At 42.7% G+C, this 21,212-nt stretch overlaps 1 protein-coding gene across 1 annotated transcript in view; it reads right to left on the bottom strand.

Annotated features, from left to right (window-relative positions):
• The window catches only part of Frem3 (FRAS1 related extracellular matrix 3), a 62,170-nt gene that overhangs the window by 22,703 nt on the left and 18,255 nt on the right, over positions 1-21,212 (bottom strand). The window contains 2 exon segments of the mRNA XM_035441664.1: positions 3,700-3,727; positions 7,446-7,592. Coding sequence (XP_035297555.1) covers positions 3,700-3,727; positions 7,446-7,592 — 175 coding nt within the window.

The following is a 21,212-nucleotide window of genomic DNA, read 5'->3' as shown; positions in this document are numbered from 1 at the left end:
CTAAGATGGAAAGATCTTCTATGCTTATGGATTGGTAGGATCAACATAACAAAAATGGCCATGTTACCAAAAGCAATCTTTAGATTCAAGGTAATCCCCATCAAAATTCCAACACAATACTTAACAGGCATTGAAAGAACAGTACTCAACTTCATATGGAAAAACAAAACAACAAAACAAAAAACCCAGGTTAGCTAAAACACATCTATGCAATAAAAGAACATCAGGAGGTATCACCATCCCTGATTTCAAGATGTACTACAGAGTAGTAGTAATAAAACCACACGGTATTGCCATAAAAACAGACAAGTTGATCAATGGAATAAGTTTGAAGATCCAGATGTAAATTCACACACTTATGGACACCTGATGTTTGATAAAGAAGCCAGAAATACACACTTGAAAAACCGAAAGCATCTCCAACAAATGGAGCTGGTCTAACTGGATGTCAGCACGTAGAAGAATGCAAACAGATCCATATATACCACCGTATACAAAACTCAAGTTCAAATGAATCAAAGACCTAAGCATGAAACCAGATACACTGAACTTGATAGAAGAAAAAGTGGGGAATAGGCTTGAACACAGGAGACAGCTTCCTGAATGGAACACCAATCCCAGAGGCACTAAGATCAACAATTAATAAATGGGATCTCATGAAACTGCAAAGCTTCTGTAAGACAAAGGACACTGTCAATAGGACAAAGCAGAATCCCAAAGAAAGTGAAAAAATCTTCACTAACCCCACATTTGACAGAGCACTATTATCCAAAATATATAAAGGACTCAAGAAACTAGGCATCAACAAACTAAACAATCTAATTAAAAAAACGGGGTACAGATCTAAACAGAATTTTCAACAGAGGGATCTCAAATGACTGAGGAACACTCAAAGAAATGTTCAACATTCTTAGCCATCAGGGAAATGCAAATCAAAACAACTCTGAGATTCCATCTTATATCAGTCAGAATGGCTAAGATAAAAAATGTAAGTGGCAGTTAATGCTGGTGAGGATATGGAAAATGTGGAGGAGATGCTGTACTCTGCTATTGCTGGTGGGAGTGCAAACTTGTCCAGCTACTTTGGAGATCATTATGGCAGTTTCTCAGAAAACGAGGAATCAATCTACCTTAAAACCAAGCCACAGCACTCCTGGGCATATATCTAAAGGATGCTCCATCCTAACCACAAAGACACTTGCTCAACTATGTTTATAGCAGCTTTATTCACAATAGCCATAGACTAAAAATGATACAGATGTCCCTCAACTAAAAAATGGATTTTTAAAAACTGTGATATGTTTACATAATGGAGTGTTACTCAGCTGTTAAAAAAATGACATCATGAAATTTGCAGGCAAATGGATATAACTAGAAAAAAAATCATCCTGAGTGAGGTAACCTAACCCAGCCCCCAAAGGACAAACAAAGGTATGCACTCACTTATAAGTGGATATTAGCTGTCAAGTAAAGAATAATCATGCTACAATCCACATATCCAGAGAGGAAGTCTTAATAGGAGACTCAAGGGTCTCACCAGGAAGCAAAAATAGCATAGATTTTGCAGGTGGGGTTGGGAATAGGAGGGATCAGATGGAGGGAGAGAATACTGGGGGAGACGACTGGATTTGGGGGGCATTTCAGGAGCAAAGCAGAAACCTAGTGTAATGGAAACTCCATGGAGTCTAGGTGGGACTGGGACACCAACCCAGCCACAAAGCCTTTGTCCTCCAGTTTAACCTGCCTGCAGAGTGTTCTGGGACCAAAGCCTAGCAGAATTGTCATCAGAGACTAGAGAAACTTCATCCAGCAACTGAAGGGAGAAAATGTAGAGTCCCACAGCCAAACATTAACAGGAGCCCTGGGAGTCCAGGGGAGGAGGGGGAGGAAGGACTGCAGGAAGCAGAGGGGTCAGGGCCACCATGAGCAGAGCACAGAATCAACTGAGGGACTCAAGAGGTCTCACAGAGAGCAGGGAGCCTGTAGGGGTCTGACCTAGGACCTCTGCATATATGCTATGACTGAGTATCTTGGTGCTCTTGTGGAATTCCTAACAGTGGGAGCTGAGGAGTCTCTGGCTCTTTTGCCTGTCTTTGAGATCCTCTCCCTCCTACCGGGTTTCCTCATCCAGCCTTGTTGTGAGACTATATGCCTGGTCTTACTGTGGCTTGTTATGCCATATTTGTAACTGTTCTGAGCAGAGGTGGCAGGGGTGGGGGTGAAGGAGGGGGAGAAGAGAGGTGGGGGAGAAACAGGGGACGGGGAGGGAGGGGAAACTGTAGTCAGGTTGTAATATATAAGAAAAGAATAAATGAAAAAAAGAAAAGAACGAATGAAAAAAGTAAGGAAAAACACTGAAAAAAAAATTCTTTTCAACTCTCCAGCGCCTGATTTTAACCCAAACCTCCCCTTTCTTTATTGGTCACATTCGAGCACATTCCGGTTGCCTGGGCCTCTTTCTTGGGCAAATGATGCTGTTGATCAAGTTACCTAAATAATTACCTTGGCTCAAACAGGCCCCCCTCTTTCTGACCCCGTATCCTTAGCCCAAAAGCCCATGCCATTCATCGTCTCAATGACCATACCCTACGCCTTCAGTTTGGCATTACTTGAGAACAAGCTAGAGAGATAGTCCGCTCTTGCAAAGGCTGTTTTACTCTCCTGCCGGAGCCCCACCTTGGGGTTAATCCCCGAGGTCTGCTCCCTGGACAACTTTGGCAAATGGATGTCACCCACTTCTCCCAGTTTGGGAAATTAAAATATATACATGTGACTATTGACACTTACAGTGGTTTCATTTATGCCACGGTCCAGGTGGGCAAGGCCACCAAAAATGTCATAAGTCATGTTCTTTCCTGCCTAACGGCCCTACCCCAACCCAAGACTATTAAAACAGATAACGGCCCTGGATATACCAGTCTAGCCTTCAAGCAATTTTGTTCTCATTTAAATATCAGTCACATTACCGGTATTCCCTACAACCCCCAGGGCCATGGGATTGTTGAAAGAGCTCACCAAACACTTAAAAACATGCTATTTAAACTATATTCGGGAGGATGAATTTTATACCCCACTAAAGGCAATCATAAGAACCTACTCAATCATGCATTGTTTGTGCTAAATTTTCTCACATATGATGCTACAGGAAAATCAGCCGTGGATCACCTCTGGCATCCATCAACGGCTCAAAATTATGCTCAAGCCTTATGGAAAGATCCCCTAACTCACAAATGGCACGGACCAGATCCGGTCCTCATTTGGGGAAAAGGACATACATGTATTTTTGATACTCAGGCCAATAATGCTAGATGGTTGCCTGAACGCCTTTTAAAACTATATAATCCACCCAGGGAAGCCCCTGAGAAATCTTCTAATTCTGTTTAATTTTAGATAAAAAATGCTGTCTTTCTGGCTACTTGTGTGTTTCCCACCTTGGATTGCCGCTGCAGCAAGCCCTTATCAGATCTACAACTACACCTGGGTGATCATCAATCAAGCCGGTGACGTTGCCAATGCCTCTACGTACATTGGACCTCAGCCTTCTTATTCCCCCCGATAGTAGATCTTTGTGCCTTGGCTATGGGAGTCGACCCTCTCTGGAAAACTCCCTCCCATTTTATGCCACAACCTAGACCTGTTAATACCTCCACTAGGTATGCAACCACCCCTAATTGCTATAATCTGTTCTCTAGAACTTACCTTTCAAAGGCACCTCTATACGTCTGTCCTGGGTCTCACAGAGTGGATTTGAGAATGAAACTAGACCCCTGTTCCAACAACCTAATTCAGGACCAGCCCACTTTAACTCCCGCTGTGGATCCCATTGGTGTAACCCCATACAAATTACCTTTACCGATAAGGGGAAAGCATCCTCCCTTTGGCAAGGGAGAGGTGCCCAATGGGGACTTCGACTCTATATTTCAGGCTGTGACATTGGCCTTACCTTTAAGATCCAGTTGCTAAAAAACCTTCCTTTCACCGAGAAGGTAGCCATTGGACCCAACCCAGAGTTACATCCCAATAAGGGCACTATGGGCAAACTTCCCCCACAGATACCCCCTGCTACTAGCTTCGTAGCCCATACCCCTATTGTGTTTCAGCCGACCATTCCCCCCGGGCCCTCCCTCCTCTGCTGACCTTATACTTTCACTAGTTAATTCTACGGTTCAGGCCATCCACCAGGCCAACCAGTCCCTCATAGAGGACTGTTGGGTCTGCTACTCTTCCACCCCTCCCTTTTATGAGGGCATTGCAGGTTTTTGGGATCTACACCCCACTAACGATACCTCTTCCCTACACTGGAATCCAACTGACGGCCAAGGACTAACACTTGGACAAGTGTCAGGTTTGGGCCTATGCCTTCTTGGGCCAGATATGCTTCCCCCAACCCCCCTTTCTCAAACTTGCAATCAAACCCTTATAGTTAATTCCTCTTTTCTTTATACCTCAACTTTTAATAATTCTTATCTCACCTGCTCCTCAGGATTAACCACCTACATTGTTATCTCGGTATCTTTGTCTAAAAGAGATTATTGTGTCCTGGTTCAACTATTGCCCCACCTGACCATCCATGATCCAGACACCTTTTTGAATTTCTGGGATCAAGGCGCTGCCCTCCAGTCCAGACCCAAAAGAGAGCCCATTACTGCTATCACCTTGGCGGTTATCTTAGGCCTGGAAGCCACGGGAGCAGGAGCAGGACTAGCAGCCTCATTAGTCCCTCCAATAAACAATATGCACAATTAAGCACAACTATAAATAAAGACATACAGGAACTACAGAGAGGACTAAAAAATCTCAAAGATTCTGATGTCTCCCTCTCTGAAGTTGTATTAAAAAACAGGAGAGGCCTCGACCTCCTTTTCCTACAGCAGGGGGGCCTATGCGCTGCCCTTAAGGAGGAATGCTGCTTCTACTCAGAAAAGACAGGCCTAGTCGAAGATAGCCTAAAAAAGGTTCAGGATAGTATAGAAGAACATAAGAGACTAAGAGAACAAGCTGAATCTTGGTACCAAAATTGGTTCTCCACCTCTCCATGGCTTTACACCCTGTTACCTTCCATCCTTGGTCCTATGGTTGGGTTTTTCATTTTAATCTCCTTTGGGCCCTGGGCTTTTCAAAAACTAACCAGATTCATTAAGTCCCAGGTTGACGCCATCCTCAAAAAACCGGTTTTGGTTCACTACCATTGCCTGGAGGCATTAGATTCTAAGCTGCCTGATGACAATGAAAAACCCCACAGTCCTAAAGGACTGGATTTTTCAGGCCTTGAACATCGAACCTCCCGATTTCCTTGGCCTTGGAACCGTCCGTGATGGCAATATTGTGATGCTACAAGCCAGATGCTGACCCTTCCCAGCAGCTGTAGCGTCCTCCATGACGGGTTTAGCATGAGACTGACCCCCAGATGCCCACTCCAAAGCACTCCTGAGCTGCTAGCCTTATGAAGGGTCATCGGAGTGCTGGGGGCAGATGCATCTCACATAACCTAAGACAGAGGCACTACTCCTCACTGTCATATAAATGACAATATCATAAAACATAGGGTCCTGGATGCGGGTGCCCATCACTTAGCCTAAGCCAGACACTCCATTTTATTATACTTAGTAGGGGGAGATGTCAGAAGCCAGCCTCGGCCACCTCCTATGCCTAGCTAGCCGCCAGCTAGCCTAGCATCCCACCCCTCAGGTTCTGGGACCTGGCCTGAGAAGCAACTAACACCTATTCCTTCCCCCACTTCCTTAAGACAGGAGATTCCGGATACCTGCCTGAGAGCAATTAACATTCATTCCTCCCCCCACCTCCTTTTTCTCTGCTTCCTCCTTTCTCTTTAAAAATCCCCTTGGTTTCAATAAAGTTGGCCTTGACAAGGAAATCTGCTTGGTCCCGCTCTTTCTTTCCTGCCCATTATTTGCAGGCGGGATCCACCTCGGACTCATGAATTGCCGGAGCCCCACCGGCCGGGGCATCTAGGCAAGGCTACCAGTGGTGGGACTGGGTTGCATTTGGTTGAGCTGCTGATCAAGAAGGTCCTGAGGAGATCCCTAAACAACCCAGGCTAATGCTAGGACAGAAGGTCATTCTCTGAGAACTGACAGCAGGCCATGGTGCAGAGGACAACTTCTACTTGTAGAGAGGTAGAGCTGGTGCCACACACAGCCTTCACCCTTGCATTTTAGTCTCCGGTGCAGGAAGGGACTCTGCAGGCTATGGAAAGAGAAACCTAGACACCAACCCAACCACAAAACCCCGAACCTACAATCTGTCCTGCCTGCAAGATGTACTGGGGCAAGTTGGTTGGCACAGAACTTGTGAGAGTAGCCAACCAGTATTTGGTTTAACTTGAGGCCCACTCCACATGAGGGAGTCATACTCTATCTACACTGTCTGGATGACTAGGAATTGGAGACTGCACAACCCAGGGATCTAGGATGGAACCAAACAAAAAACCGAAACAACAACAAAACAAACAAAAAACAATAAAATGACTCCTAATGATATTTTGCCATACTCATAGAACAATGCCTTGTCCAGTTATCATCAGATAGGCTTCCTCCTACAGCCGATGGGAGCTGGTATAGAGACCCACAGTCAGACATTATGCAGAGATAAAGAGAGCCTAAATTGGAGGAGGTCTCCATTGGGTCCCTCCCCTCAGAGATCAGGGAATCCAGTGGAAGGGGAAGGGGGACTGAAGGAGTCAGGGGGGATGGAGAACACTGGGAAAAACACGGCTCACTGAATAAACTAAGCTGGGCTCACATGGGTTCACAGACACTGAAGCAGTAAACACTGGGGCCTGCAAGGGTCTGCACCAGTCCTCTGTGTATATGTTAAGGCTGCTAGCCTGGTGTTTTTGTGGGGCTCCTAACAGTGGGATAGGGTGGGTCTCTGACTCTTTTGCCTGCTCCTGGAACTCCTTTCCTCCCATCCGGTTACCTTGTTCAGCCTGTTGAGGGCTTTATTCGTGTCTTACTGTATTTTGTTTTGCCCCATTTGTTTGTCTTCTCTTAGAGGCCTGTTCCTTTCTGAAAAAGAAACAGAGGGAGTGGAACAGGGGGAGAGGGGAAGTGAGGGGGCAGGGAGGAGAGGAGGGAGGGGAAACTGTGGTATAAGTAAGGAATCTGTTTTCAATTGAAAAAAAAATGGGTGAGCTGGGGGTTGTGGGATGGGAAGGAAATGTCTCAATTTTCCAGGAGTTTCTTGAGTTATAGAAAAGAAAAAGATTATAATCTGTTAGAAAATGGAAAACACACAGAAAATAACCAAAGCATACCAACTTATAGCTCACTCCTGCAGCTCACACAACACAGATTTCCTCTAATTTTTGTAGGTATTTCCACCAAATCAGCTGCTGATACTCCTTCAGTTACTGTTTGTGAGTATTTTAGGCCCACATTTTGTTTCCACATCCTCTTGCTTACAATCAATCCCAAGCTACTTACTGATGAAGGATGTGCTTTCAAGGTACCCTCTGCATGTCAGGGTCACTTCGAAGAACACGGAGTCTTCATCCACAATGTAGTACTCTTTTTCCAAAAAAATCCAAGCCCAGCGTAGATGGAAAGGTTGATTTGTTAGTTTATGTCCTCCTGTAATGGGTGGAGATAAAGAAGACCTCAGCAGGTTTTTTGTAGAGAAGACATGTTCTTTGATTTTTCTAGAGAACATTATAAATAATTCTCAACACATGGGTATCGACCACCACAGGGGTTGCAGATCAGATATTCTGCGTATCAGATGTTTACATTAAGACCAATAACAGTGGCAAAATTACAGCTATGAAGTAACATTGAAAATAGTTTTATGGTTGGGGTCACCACAGCATGAGGAACTGTATTAAAGGGTCGAAGCTTTAGGAAGGTTGAAAACCTCTGGCTTAGAGAAACAATGGTACAAATTGTTGGGCACAAATTAGATATTCAAAGCATGTCAGTTATTTTCATCAGGGCTTTTATCTTTTTGTTTTTATTTGTGTGTGCAGGCATATCTGTGTTTGGGTATGTACAAATGGGCAAAGGTGCCCATGGATGCCAGGAGACGGTGTCAAAGCACCTGGAGCTGGAGTTATAGGAAATTGTGAGCTTCTCAACGTTCATCATAGCTTTAAAGGGGTACAGACTTGATTTCTACCAGGTTATCTACTCCTGGTACAATACACTTTTAGTAGCAATTGGATTATTTGCATTAAAATTTTCTGCTAGCCTTAAGAACAGCCTCTGCTTTTGTCATAGCATCTCAGTCCATGGCATCTTATTATGATTTAATGTTAGTTAGCTTAGTCCTTGAGCAAGATAAGTAGATGTGAAAGTGTCCCTGCCTCAGGCATGAGCTCATCAGTCTCTGGCTTGACATCTAAGGCAAGCCATTGTGTTCTGCAAGCCCATGCTTGCTGTTGGGTTGCCTATCAATTCCCTCCTAGGGAAATGAGAAACACAGGCAGTGCAGTGTGGCACCTAGCAGATGTTTGCACCAGGTGTGTTGAGAGGAAGAAGCTAGGTGAAGCCAAGAGGTGAGGTTCATCTATGGGTGTTTTGAGGCTGTTGTCACTAACATTGCTAAATAATGACTACCTCAGAAATAAAGAAACAAATATCTAAGAAACAGTTTGACAGAGCTTCAGTGTAAAGATAAATGCTCCAAGTACATGCAATGAGACACTGAAGAAAAGGCAAAACTAGTCATGAAATCTAAAAAACTCCAAGAGGTAAGAGAGCATTAGAAAACTCTCTCCCAAGAAATGAATGACCCTCCCCTGTTATATTGGCCATACCCCACAGACTGATCTGAAAGAAATATGCACCCCTTAAAAGATGTTAAAGACATTACTATATTTGAATTAAATATGGACTTTTGTCAATGACAATATCTGGTGCTGGGATTGGCTTATACATGATGCCTCCTTTAAGAGGTAGAGCCTCCTGGGAGAGTTTCACTCATGGAGACATGTCTTTGAAAGGAATACCACTACTCTAATCTCTTCCTTCTCCTCCCTTTCACTTTTGCCATGAGGAAAGGTCTCTCCCCCCATAGACTCCAGTGATACTCTCAGCCTTGCCAGGGCTCCCAGATCAACAGGCCGACCAACAGTGGACTGCAACCTCTAACACTGTGAACCATGGTAAACTTTTCTTCCTTTTTTTTTTTTTTTGATTATGTTAGGAACTTTGTTACAGTAAAGAAAAGCTGGCTAGCACAACTATTAATGCAATGATGAAGATAACAACTAACTGCAGAGTTTCTAACTTCCTGAAATGTAAACCACTGCTATATAGGTTTGCAAAATTCCAAACAATTTACTATCATATGCTTTGGTGGGGGAGTTGAGCTACCCTTTCCCTTTCACAGTTTGACATCGTATCAGATTTATACCTGAGAACCTGAAGTCCTTCCCACCACAACGGAAAGTTATATCAATCCTATCAGCTCCCAAGTGCGAATTGCAGACCTCAATGACACAGTCCAAATGCATATAAACTTGGGGGTTCATTTAGAGAGCTTAGGTCATGAATGAGTGTTGTGACAGGCTACCCTCTGTTAGCCACTTCTTGAAACAGAGCTCAGGTCATCAAAGAAATACCTTGTAAGCTTTGGGGTTTTGAAGCCATATCTGTTGATATGGACACTAGTTATAGTATCAAGAGATCTCATACATCACCAAGGAACTACATTGCAGTAGCCAAGCCACAGTCTCCTGAGAAAGACTCATAAAATTAAACTACAGACTATCTGGCTAGGGTGGTGCATGTCTTTAATCCCAGCACTAGGGAGGCAGAGGCAGGTGGATCTGTGAGTTCAAGGCTATCCTGGTCTACAGAGCTAGATCCAGGACAGCCAGAGCTATGCTGAGAAGCCCTGTTTTGAATAATCAAACAGCAGCAGCAGCAGCAGCAACAACAACAAAATACTTCGAACTTATCAGAGTTGCCTTTCTAGAGAGGCTGGCTTCAGTTCTAACTGAGCTACTACACCTTTATACATTTGGAACTCATTCAGGGCTAATTTACCTCATTGTAAATTTACCTCATTTATCAAGTATATATCCTGTGAGACTTATGGGTGTTATTATTCTTCTTGAAACACTCTGAACCTAAGAAAACTTCTCTCTGGCAGCAAACCGTATTCATGAAATCATACTTAGATCGACTCTTCATTTCAACCTGTCTCAACAAGGGCACAAAATGATAACTCTTTCCTCTTGCAGTGTTGGGAAGTAAATCCAGGGCCTAGAGACTTCTAGGCAAGTCCTCTCCCACTGAACTACATCCCAGCGCACAGTGAGACTCCTGTCTTTACAGTTGTCTCTTATCAGGTTGAGAAATACATCAAGTATTTATCCAAGTACTATATTCAGTAGTATGTTTTATATAAGTATCAAATTATCATATTTTATACTACAAATGCAAATACTACTCAGCAAAAAAGACAAAACCTGGGGGCTGGAGAGATGGCTCAGTGGTTAAGAGTTCCGACTGCTCTTCCAGAGGTCCTGAGTTCAATTCCCAGCAACCACATGGTGGTTCACAACCATCTGTTATAAGATCTGGTGCCCTCTTCTGGTGTGCAGATGTATATGGAAGCAGAATGTTGTATACATATTAAATAAGTAAATAAAATCTTTAAAAAAAAAAGACAAAACCTTTAGATACTGTATCTAGGAAGACTTAATACCTGATTTATCTTAGTTACCAAGTCTTAGTGCAGAAATAAAATTTCCTTTAAAAATACAAGAATTTGGAATTAAAATTAAAAATAAAAATTGGGCCAGCAGCACATGTGGACAAGTCTGATAACCTGAGTTCAATCCCTGGAACCCACAGAGCAGAAGGAGCTCTACTCCAGCAAGCAATCCTCTGACCTTCTCACATGTGCTTGGGTGTAGCGATGTGGTAGATGAATGCAAAGTAGATGAATGCAGAGTAGAAGATGAATGCAAAACAGTTAAAACTTGAAAAGAAGGGATTAGAAACAGCCGGAGAAAAACTTGAAACTGCATCTAATAAATTCTGACTCCCAAACAGGCAAAATTAAATACCAGATGATAAATTAGCAGCTGTTGTCAAATGTTTAAGACTTTGAATATGTGTGGGAGGGTATTGTTGAGTAGGGTATACGGGATGCTTAATAATTGCAATGAACACTTACTGTCACATACTCATGTTTTCTGATACTCTATGACATATTCAAATAACTTCAACCATCATAAGCATTTCATTTCTGCAGTTCCTACCCTAATGTAGTTTAACATGTATTTAAATTCATTTGCAACTTTTTTTTTATCACGAATTTGGGAATATAACCTGAAGGTAACAGCTGTCAAATAGTACATATCATTTGGAAAACATTCCACAGTACCTCATGGGGATGCATTCTTCTGAATTAAGGTTTGATATCCTCAGTTGCATGGCCTCAGATTAAAAATTTAAGTCTTTTTCCCCTTCCAAACAGCTATAAATTTAGGTAAAAGAAACCTGAGATAGAAAAGTTTGCAAATTAAGAAATAGAAAAGCCGAATTGCATGTCCTCTGGGTCTCCATTTACTTCCCACAGTCATTCATTACCCAAGTGTTGGGAGTAGTGGGCAACAGTTTCTGAAGTATATCTTGTTGGTAAGTCATATCACCCCTCTCTCAAGACAGGGTGATCTTCCAGGTGACTGCCGCTTCTCAGACTTTGGTTTAATTCACATTTATTTGTTATTCCATAGGTCAGCCCCATGCTCCTGCTCAGTGCTTCAGAGGGCTGGGAGGGAGAGGCCACCTCTGAGCAGGTTCCAAAACCCCAGGCTGCCGCACTCTCTCCCTGAGATGGTAGGTTATTGTTGTTTTCAGAAAAGAAGTAGAAAACGAAGCTAAAGACTCCCCAAGGCTTGGGATCTCTGGAACCATTTTGAACTTGGCTCTACTATAGCTCCTCTGGAGATAAGAGTATGAATGCAGCAGGGAGTTCTTTGTTTTGGTGGGGGACGTGGCAGGTGTCACAGCTTCAGGCTCTAATCCAATAACAAAGTCATGTCTGCAACATTCTTTTTGGAGGTGCCTCCAAACTGTATTGATGATGATCTATTTGGCTCTCTATTTTGGGAATAAAAACCAATACATGTGTTCTCTCTTTTCTGCCCCATTCTTAAAATAGTGTGAGATCACAGGTTTTCTTAGATTATTTAGCATGGTTCAATGGAGGCATTACCAGCTTTGGACAGAAAATAAAGTCACCTGAAGAAGTCTCAAAACAATCTTAGAGAATTAAATAAAATATATTTCAAGGTTGTATTAGCAGTTTTAAATATATAGGAGAGCAGAAATACATAGGTTTTTATTAACATGTGGGCCAGTGATGAGGGTTTGTTGTCAACTTGACTAGATGAGAGATGCTTAGGTCATTGCTAAAGCACATTTCTGTCTGTCTGTCTCTGTCTGTCTGCCTTCCCCTCCTTCCCCTCTTCTCCTTCCACATGCATGAACACATATGCATACACACATTTGTAAATACACAAGCATATGCACACAACCAGTTTTCTCTCCAAGGAATCTCCCTTCTATGTTGAGATTGTGAGGGGACCAGGCCCTTACCCAGCCCCCTGCTTTGGCAGCCATAATGGGCTGCAAAAAAGACCCAGCAGGATGTAGGCCCCTGACTCAGCAACATGTGCTGAGCTCCCCACCTTCCCTAATTACTGGGAATAAACCGCCAGAAACCCTCCATGTGGCAAGGAACCAATCAGAAGTCAACTGGTGGGCTCTGGATGTGCTTTATGGTAACAGTAGAGTACAGAGTGTAGCAACTGCCTTGGGAGGGCCTCCAGACATTCCTGTAGCTGCAGCTGACCAATCGACACAGGACAGGCCGCCCAAGCCTGGAGGTGTACCAATCCTGAGACTGTTGCTATACAATTAGCAGACTTCCAGACACTCCCCTTGCTCTATCCCAATATATTCCCTGCCCCACTGATGCTCGAGGTTCCCCACCTGGTCCCACTTGCTTCACCTGCTGTGTCAGATAGATGGAGGACCCTAGTTAATATAGTTAACTCGTTAATTAAAGACTCTTTGCTTTTGCATCGGATTGGGTCTCTTGGTGATTTGGGGGTTCAGAGTTTAGGCACAACAATTGTTACAAGGATCAAAGATGAGGCAGATGCAGACATTGCAGAGAGCTTTGCATTCTGGGAATAACTTGCATGTAGGGAGGTGGTAAGATGTGGCAGGCAGTGCTGGACTCAGGGAGGTCTGAGACGAGACTGGAATCTCAGCAATGTCAGTAACTAGAGTTGGCCCTGTGGGTGACTTGCCTCTTGGGAACTCAGTGTCTTTCATCCCAGGGGAGGAAGAGGAATTATATCTTTTCTGATCTCATTTTCAAATTTAATCCCCAATATTTTTTCTGTCTATCTTAGTATGTGACACTGCTGTTAGCAGCAGAACAACATTAATTTATGTCCCCATTTAGACAAATTATATTACTCAGTGTAAATCCAAGAGGACTTGACAAATTAAGTGTGAGCTTTAGCTCTCTGGTGGTCTGAGCCTGAGTCAGGAGAGTGAACTCTCTGGAAGGCAAAGGAGCTGCCGGAATTGTGCAGTCTCATTCCTGGCTGCATACTGTTGTCAAACTCTGCCACTCCTTCTAGCTCCTGTAAAAACCCAATTCTTAACAACTACTGTGAATATCAGGAGCCAGTGAACTTGACATTTGACAAATTACATCCCTGTGGTTCTGTGACTGTGCCTTCGTGCAGGTCACAGGCAGAGTAAATAAATGAAAAACTATGCAAAACCTATAATGGGGTGTGTTCTTCTCTATCCTTTCCTGTCCCTTTTACTGCCTCTGCTAAGAAGCATGCAATTTGTCATGTTCACAGTGTGGGGGCCATAACCTTGAAAATTCATGCATGTGGTACTCCTGGTTTCTCTGTTACTCACCACTATGGTAGCACTGTCATAAGACTGCAGCTGTCTGAGTTCTGATTACAGGTTTCTTTTCTTGTTGGTACACATAGCCAACAAGGATTAACAGGTCTCCAGTAAGTACCTGTGTGATGGCTGAATGCCTCCTGGAAACACTGACTTGCACGTGATGAAAGTGTAGCATGAGCACCTCTAATAACTTAACCTATGCATAGTTTATGCACACATTACTTCTACTGATTTAGTGCACAGCAGATAATGGCTATGATTTTTCTAGTAATAGAATAGGATGAAGTCAAGTTTTATTCTAGTTGGCAATAGTGCAGTACCCATGACCAAACTTTTTGATCTTTAGCTTCTAAAAAGTAATGTTTGAACAGTCAGGCAGTGGGGATTGTCAAGTTTGAGGGTCTTGTTCTAGATAAATCTTTTAAAGCTTTAATTCATGTATGTATGCATGTCTATGTGTGGGCATGTGTACATGAATGTTCTCGTAGGGACCAGAAAAGGGGATTGGATCTCCTGGAGTTACAAGTGGTTCTAAGGCTCTTGATAATGGTTTTGGGAACTGAACTTGGGTCCTCTGTAAGGACAGTAACTGCTATTGACTGCTGAGCCATCTCTCCAGCACCTAGAGAAATCTCCTAAAAACAATTAAAATAATACTTTCAATATCCATAGCATGTAATATTTCACTGTTTCCTCTTTTTCTCACATTTTATAAACTGATCATGCCATCCTGGTCATACAGGCTTATATTTGACTGGCATTTGAAAAGCAAGAGTAGTTATTATGAATATTTACTGAAAAGCCACTCTACATCATGTGTCTTAGGAAGGTCAAGTTCCTTACAGAATAAAGGCTTCTACCTCTTTTTGAGTGTCCAGCACCTGAGATGGTCACCAGCAAGTGTGTGCTGATGTCAGCAACTGAGGGTTTTGAAATTCTGGATGTAAAATCTAAAAGTAATTATAGTGGTAGGGAACACAGGGTAACAGGCAGAGAAGTACAAAGGCAGAGACAGGAACAGGAAGCTGATAGTCGCATTGATTACATTCAGGAAGCAGAGAGAGAGAGAGCAGGAAGTGGGGCGGGTCCCCAGTGACCTACTTCCTCCAATGAGGTTTTACCTCCTAACACTCCTAATCTTCCCAAACAGTACCACCAGCTGGGGACTAAGAACTCAAAACTGTGAGCCTGTGAGGGACATTTCACATTCAAACCACAGCATACTAAATGGGACCGAGCTCTGTAATTTTGTTTTCAGTTCAATGGGTCTGTTCTTGGCAGATTCATGTTTGTAACCTCCAAGGAACTAACAGCTCAAACACTGTTTAAGTGTTTTGTAGATCTGTGCAAGTCCCCAGCTGTGTGCAGAAGCTCATCCTCTTGTGCTTAATACTAAGTGCTCCCCATCTCATCTATTTATCCGTCTCCTTGTTGTGTTTAGTACTCAGTTAGAGGCTGCATCCTCAGTTGTGGAGGTGGTGGACCCTTTAGGGTAGAGTGGAAGATGAAAAGTTTCTGCACCCCACAAGCCTCTCCACCTATGCGACAATCCAAATCAGACCAAATCAAACGGACTTAGAAAAAGCCCACATTTAGTAGATACAATGCTCCCGGATGGCTTTTCAGCCTCCCTCCCCCAAGGAGATGGGAAAGAGAGACCAGAAAAATCACACATCTATTTTCTGGGGATACAGTTTAAGCACCTTGTGTGAATGGTCTTGAGCATCTCTGGAGGGAGGGGTCATCATTTGGCAGGCTTTCTGAGATTCGGCAGGGTTTGGAGGGAGATGGTGAAGGGGAACTTGGGTGGAACATCCACCAGAACATTCCAGACTCTTTAGTATATGGATGCAAGGGAGTAGGGTGAAGCTTCCACCATAACAGAAAAGATTTGGATCACCAAGGGTGTGTCCTTGAAGGGGATACTGGGACCTTTCCAAGGCTGCTACTCTATTAAAACATCCTTAGAAGGGCATTTTGTTCTAGCTAAAACTGTTTGGAAAACATGGCATGCCCGGAGCATTTCTGCCCACCATTTAAATCTTCTAAACACGACCTCCACATCATTAAGCTGAACATGTCCAGGAGCACGTCCACCATCTTTCTTTCTTGAAGTATGACTTTCAACAGAACATTCTCAGGAATATACTTTCAGGAGCTTTCCTTTATGACTGTGTGTAGGTTCCTCCAACAAAACTCATACTTCCTTTGAGGACTGACGAGCAAAGGGGTACATACCAGGCTGGTTAAACCCACAGAAACAGCTGACCTGAACAAGGGAGAGCTCTTGGTCCCCAGACTGATAGCTGGGAAACCAGCATGTGACTGATCCAGACCCCATGAATGTGGGTGTCAGTGAGGAGACCTTGGAAATCTATGGGACCTCTTGTAATGGACCAGTACTTATCCCTAGCATAGGAATGGACTTTGGGAGTCCATCCCACATGGAGGGATACTCCCTGAGCCTAGACACAAGGGGGTTGGCCTAGGCCCTATCCCAAAGAATGAGACAGACTTTGAAGATCCACTATGGAAGGCCTCACCCTCCCTTGGGAGCAGAAAGGGTATGGGATAGGAAGGGTGTTAGCTTGGGGGGCAGAGGAGGAGGGGAGGGAGAGGGACCTGGGGTTGACATGTAAACTAATTTTCTTTCTAATAAAAATAAAAACCCCATACTTCTTTTGTTAAGGAAGGCATTGCTCTGGGGGTATTTGTGCTGTACTTCCCTTCATCAGCTAATACAGCTTTATTTATTGGTCATGTTTTTTTTTTTTTCACTTCTACTTACTAAGATGTGAGCCCATTACATTTGATTGTATTGTCACAGGTCCCAAAGCAACATGGTCAAAGAACCAGGCATTTAAACCACTGAAAACAAGTGAATTATGACCTTTCATTTTTAAAAAGTTGATATCAAGTATTTTGTCATAACAACAGAAAACTAACACACCAATCCGCTAGCTGCCATTGCTTTCCACCAATCCAGCTAACACAATTTACAGCATTATATACACGTACCCCCTTTTTCTCTTCTGTCTCCCCCATCTCTTTCTTTCTGTCTATGTCCCTTTCTGTCTCTGTCTCTGTCTCTCTGTCTCTCTCTCTGTCTGTCTCTCTCTCTCTCTCTCTCTCTCTCTCTCTCTCTCTCTCTCTCTAAACCTGTGTGTCTAAATGTGTTTTTAAAAGAGATCAAATTATTTTCTCTCAGTAACTTCATTATTTCTTTTTTACTGAAATAGAGAGGTTCTGCAAGGCAGCAGTGCGAGAAGATATGAGGATGCCCCAAGCTCTCAAACTTGAAGGCTCCACTATTCATTGCATGCCCAATAGAAACATATGCACAGCTCAGAGCCATGCACAAAGTTGTTCCTGGATAGTAATGAAAACAATATTTGTAAATACAATGACATCAAGTCCACACATTAGACTACAGTCCATATAACGAAATATTATCTGCACACAGAGGAATGATATGTAGTGAAGCATGGCTGGATATTTCAGCCTTTTGCTAGATGACAGAAGCCAGACAGAAGTCATTTGTATTGAAGGCCCCAAATGGGCAAATCTGTCCAGATGGAAAATAGATTATATGGACACAAGAGTGACTGCTAGAAGGTATGCAGTTTATTTGGGGCCTAAAGTTGGGTTATCATGAGTTTGGAATTCTGTATACATTCCAGAACCATTGGATTGTGTACTTTTACATGGGTAAACTAAACAATATGTACATTCTGTCTCAAGAAGTTGTTAAAGTGCCATATGCTTTTTGTTTTCCACTTTGCTAATGTGTACTCTCACCGTTAGTGAGGCCTACTCTGAGATCTAAAGCCACCTACAGATTCAGTGTAGTTATTACCAAAATTCCAATGTCATTTATTGAGGAGATAGAAAAAAATCCTTAAGTTCATGTGGAACCACAAAAGAAACCAAATAACTAAAGCAATCTAGAAAAATTCAATTAAAAATACACTACAAAGCTATAGAAAATAAAATAGAATAATACCAACATAGGAATTGACATAAAGAGTCCACTAATAAATTCATTTCTTTATAGACAACCATTAGAGTCAGAGAGGGTGAGTGAGTTCTGGAGTTCTATTACACAGTAGGTGACTGTAGCTAATGACAGCACAGACCATATTTTGGGAGAGGGTTTCAAATTTTCTCACAACAGAGAAATGATGAATAGTCAGGTCTGAACTGGAGTACAGGTTCTGCTAGGTGTTTTATTTTATTTTATTTTGTTTTACAGATCAACATCAACCATATTTTAAACTTCAAGCACTTAAATGAAAGAAGTATTTTTCTTATCAAGAAACAAAAACTTGAACCATTTGTGGTGGCACACTTCTTTAACACTAGTACTGGGACAGTAGAGGCAGGCAGATCTCTGAGTTTGAGGACAGTCTGGTCTACAGATCTGGTTCAAGGACATCCAGGGCTACAAAGAGAAACCCTGTATTAAAAACAAATAAAAACAAAACAAAAAAACAAAATAAAACAAAACAACAACAACAACAACAACAACAACAACAAAAACAACCCAAAATCAAAACTTCTCTGGACCTGCAATGCCAGCACTGGGAATTCTGAAGCAGGAGGCTGCCTTGAGTTTGAGGTCAGCTTGGGTTATGTATTGAGAAATAAATAAAATAACACAGGCAAACCATAGCAGGAATTCAAAATTTAAACAAAACTCTGCAACTGGTACAGCAATTTAGAGTATAATTAATGTATTTTAGATGTTTAATGTGATTCTTTTTTCATTCTTTGACAATTTCATGCATGCACATAGTGAGTGTGGTGGTTTGAATGACCCCATAGGCTCACAGATTTGAATCTTGGTCATTAGGGAACGGTGCTCCTTGAGAGGGATAAGGGGGTGTGGCCTTGTCGGAGGAAGTGTGTTACTGGGGGTGGACTCTGGGATCTCAGAGGCCAAAGCCGGTCCCAGTGTCACTCTCTCTTCCTGCTGCCTGCTGATCCAGATGCAGAACTTTCAGCTCCTTCTCCAGCACCATGTCTACCTGCATGCCGTCATGCTTCTCACCATGCTGATGATGAACTAAACCTCTGAACCTGTAAGCCAGCTCAAATTAAATGTGGAGCCTAGATACTATACCATGGCATTCATCACGATCCCTTGAACAGCCCAAGAGTCTGTCAACAGATGAATGGATAACAGTGTATGCATATACATAAAATGGCATATTGTTCAGTCAAACAGTGATGTGCTTGTTGATGTAAGCTACAAGGTGGATGAACCTAGAAGACAGTATGCTAGGAAGAGTCAGCCAGACAGAAAAGGACCAATGTCATGTTAATCTACTTGTTTGTGATTTATGCATTGAAAAATTACCGAAACAAGAACATTTATGTTGCATATTCTTCATGGTGGCTCATATCCTTAGCAATTGCCACACTTGGAAGGTTGGGGCAGGAAGATTGATCAGAGGTTCAAGGCCAACCTGGGGTATTGAATGATCTCTAAGTAGCCTTGAACTACAGAGTGAGACTGTTTCAAAAACAACAGCATCAGTAAAAGTGGAATATTAACAATTATTGAACTGTCCATTTTACTTTATTTTTTTTTTAAAAAATCATTTCTTTGCATTGTATGTATATCAGTGTTTTGTCTACATGTATGTCTTGTGAGAGTGGAATAGGAGTTACAGACAGTTGTGAGCTGCCATGTGGTTACTGGGGATTGAACCTGGCCCCCCTGGAAGAGCAGCTAGTGCTCTTAACCAAAGCCATCTTTCTAGCCCCAAATTGTACATTTTTTTTATTTTTTGGTTTTTCGAGACAGGGTTTCTCTGTGTAGCTTTGGAGCCTATCCTGGCATTCGCTCTGGAGACCAGGCTGGCCTACCTCTGCCACCCAAGTGCTGGGATTAAAGGCGTGCGCCACCAATGCCGGCTCAAATTGTACATTTTAAATGGACAAATTGGTGGTATGAATGAAAATGGACCCCATAGTTTCATATATTTGAGTACTTGGTCTACAGTTGATCGAACTATTTGGGAAGGATTAGGAGGTATGGCCTTGTTGGAGTAGGTTTGTCTCTGGATGTGGGCTTTGAGGTTTCAAAAGTTCTCAGTTGGCTCTTTCTCCCAGCCTCACAGCTGTTGTGTAAATATACAAGCTCTGCATTAGTATCACATGGGACTGCCCCTCTGCCATGCTCCCTTCCATGACAGTCATGGACTCACCCTCTGGAATGCAAGCCAATGAACTCTTCAAGAGTGTGTGTCTTAGCACAGCAATAGAAAAATAAGACAAATTGTGTGGTATATGATTTGTATCTCAATAAAGCTGTTAACAAAGAACTCTATGGTAAACGTACTAACAAAATGCCAGCGTCCTGACGAATGAAGGTATTTTGGCCTCTCTGTAAGGTCTGTGAGTTGTTCTTTCTACATCTACAGAGACAATGACAAGCACTAATTCTGTCATTGATTACCTACATGTATATGGAACTGGGATAATATTACATTTTACGTGTAAGCTGTTGTGCTTGATAGTTTTATGTCAACTTGACACAAGCTAAAGTCATTTGAGAGGAGGGAACCTCAATAAAGGAAATGCCTCCATAAGATCCAACTGTAATACATTTTTTAGTAACTGATGGGGGAGGGCCCAGCCCATTGTGGATGGAGCCACCCCTAGGCTAGTGTTCCTGGGGTCTATAAGAAAGTAGGTTGAGCAGGCCACGAGGAGCAAGCCTGTAAGCAGCACCCCTCCAAGGCCTCTGTAATACCCCTACCCAGGTTCCTGCCCTGTTTGAGTTCCTGGCCTCACTGCTTTTGATGGTGAACTGTTACATGGAACTGTGAGTGAAATAAACCCTTTCCTCTCCAAGTTGCTTTTGGTCATGGTGTTTCATCACAGCAATAGTAACCCTAACTAAGACAGTAAAAATAACTATTATTTTATTTGGGTTCACCCTGCCTCTGAGTTCTATGGAATGATATGGACTAAGACGAGTGTATTTATTCTCTGGAACCTCTGCTCTGGGGGAAGCTCCTTTGCTTTTGTTTTCTTTGATTTATCAGCATGCAGAATTTTGGCAATGGAGAATTTAGTATTTGGCAACAGTTACTAGTTTAGAGTTGAATCAAGCTGTCACAGAAAACGGGAAGTCTGTGACGTTTCCTTTGAATCATCACTTGTCTGACTCTAGTGACTTCAGAGCCTGGAAAGTCACTGTCTTGAAAAGCTCGATTTCTTATCCTATAGTTCCTTGCTACTTCATCAGAGGTATTGGAGACCACAGACCATCAATCTGCCGGAACC

Source organism: Cricetulus griseus, chromosome 3, assembly GCF_003668045.3.
Source record: "Cricetulus griseus strain 17A/GY chromosome 3, alternate assembly CriGri-PICRH-1.0, whole genome shotgun sequence".
Lineage (NCBI taxonomy): Eukaryota > Metazoa > Chordata > Mammalia > Rodentia > Cricetidae > Cricetulus > Cricetulus griseus.
This window is presented reverse-complemented; position numbering and strand designations above follow the sequence as displayed.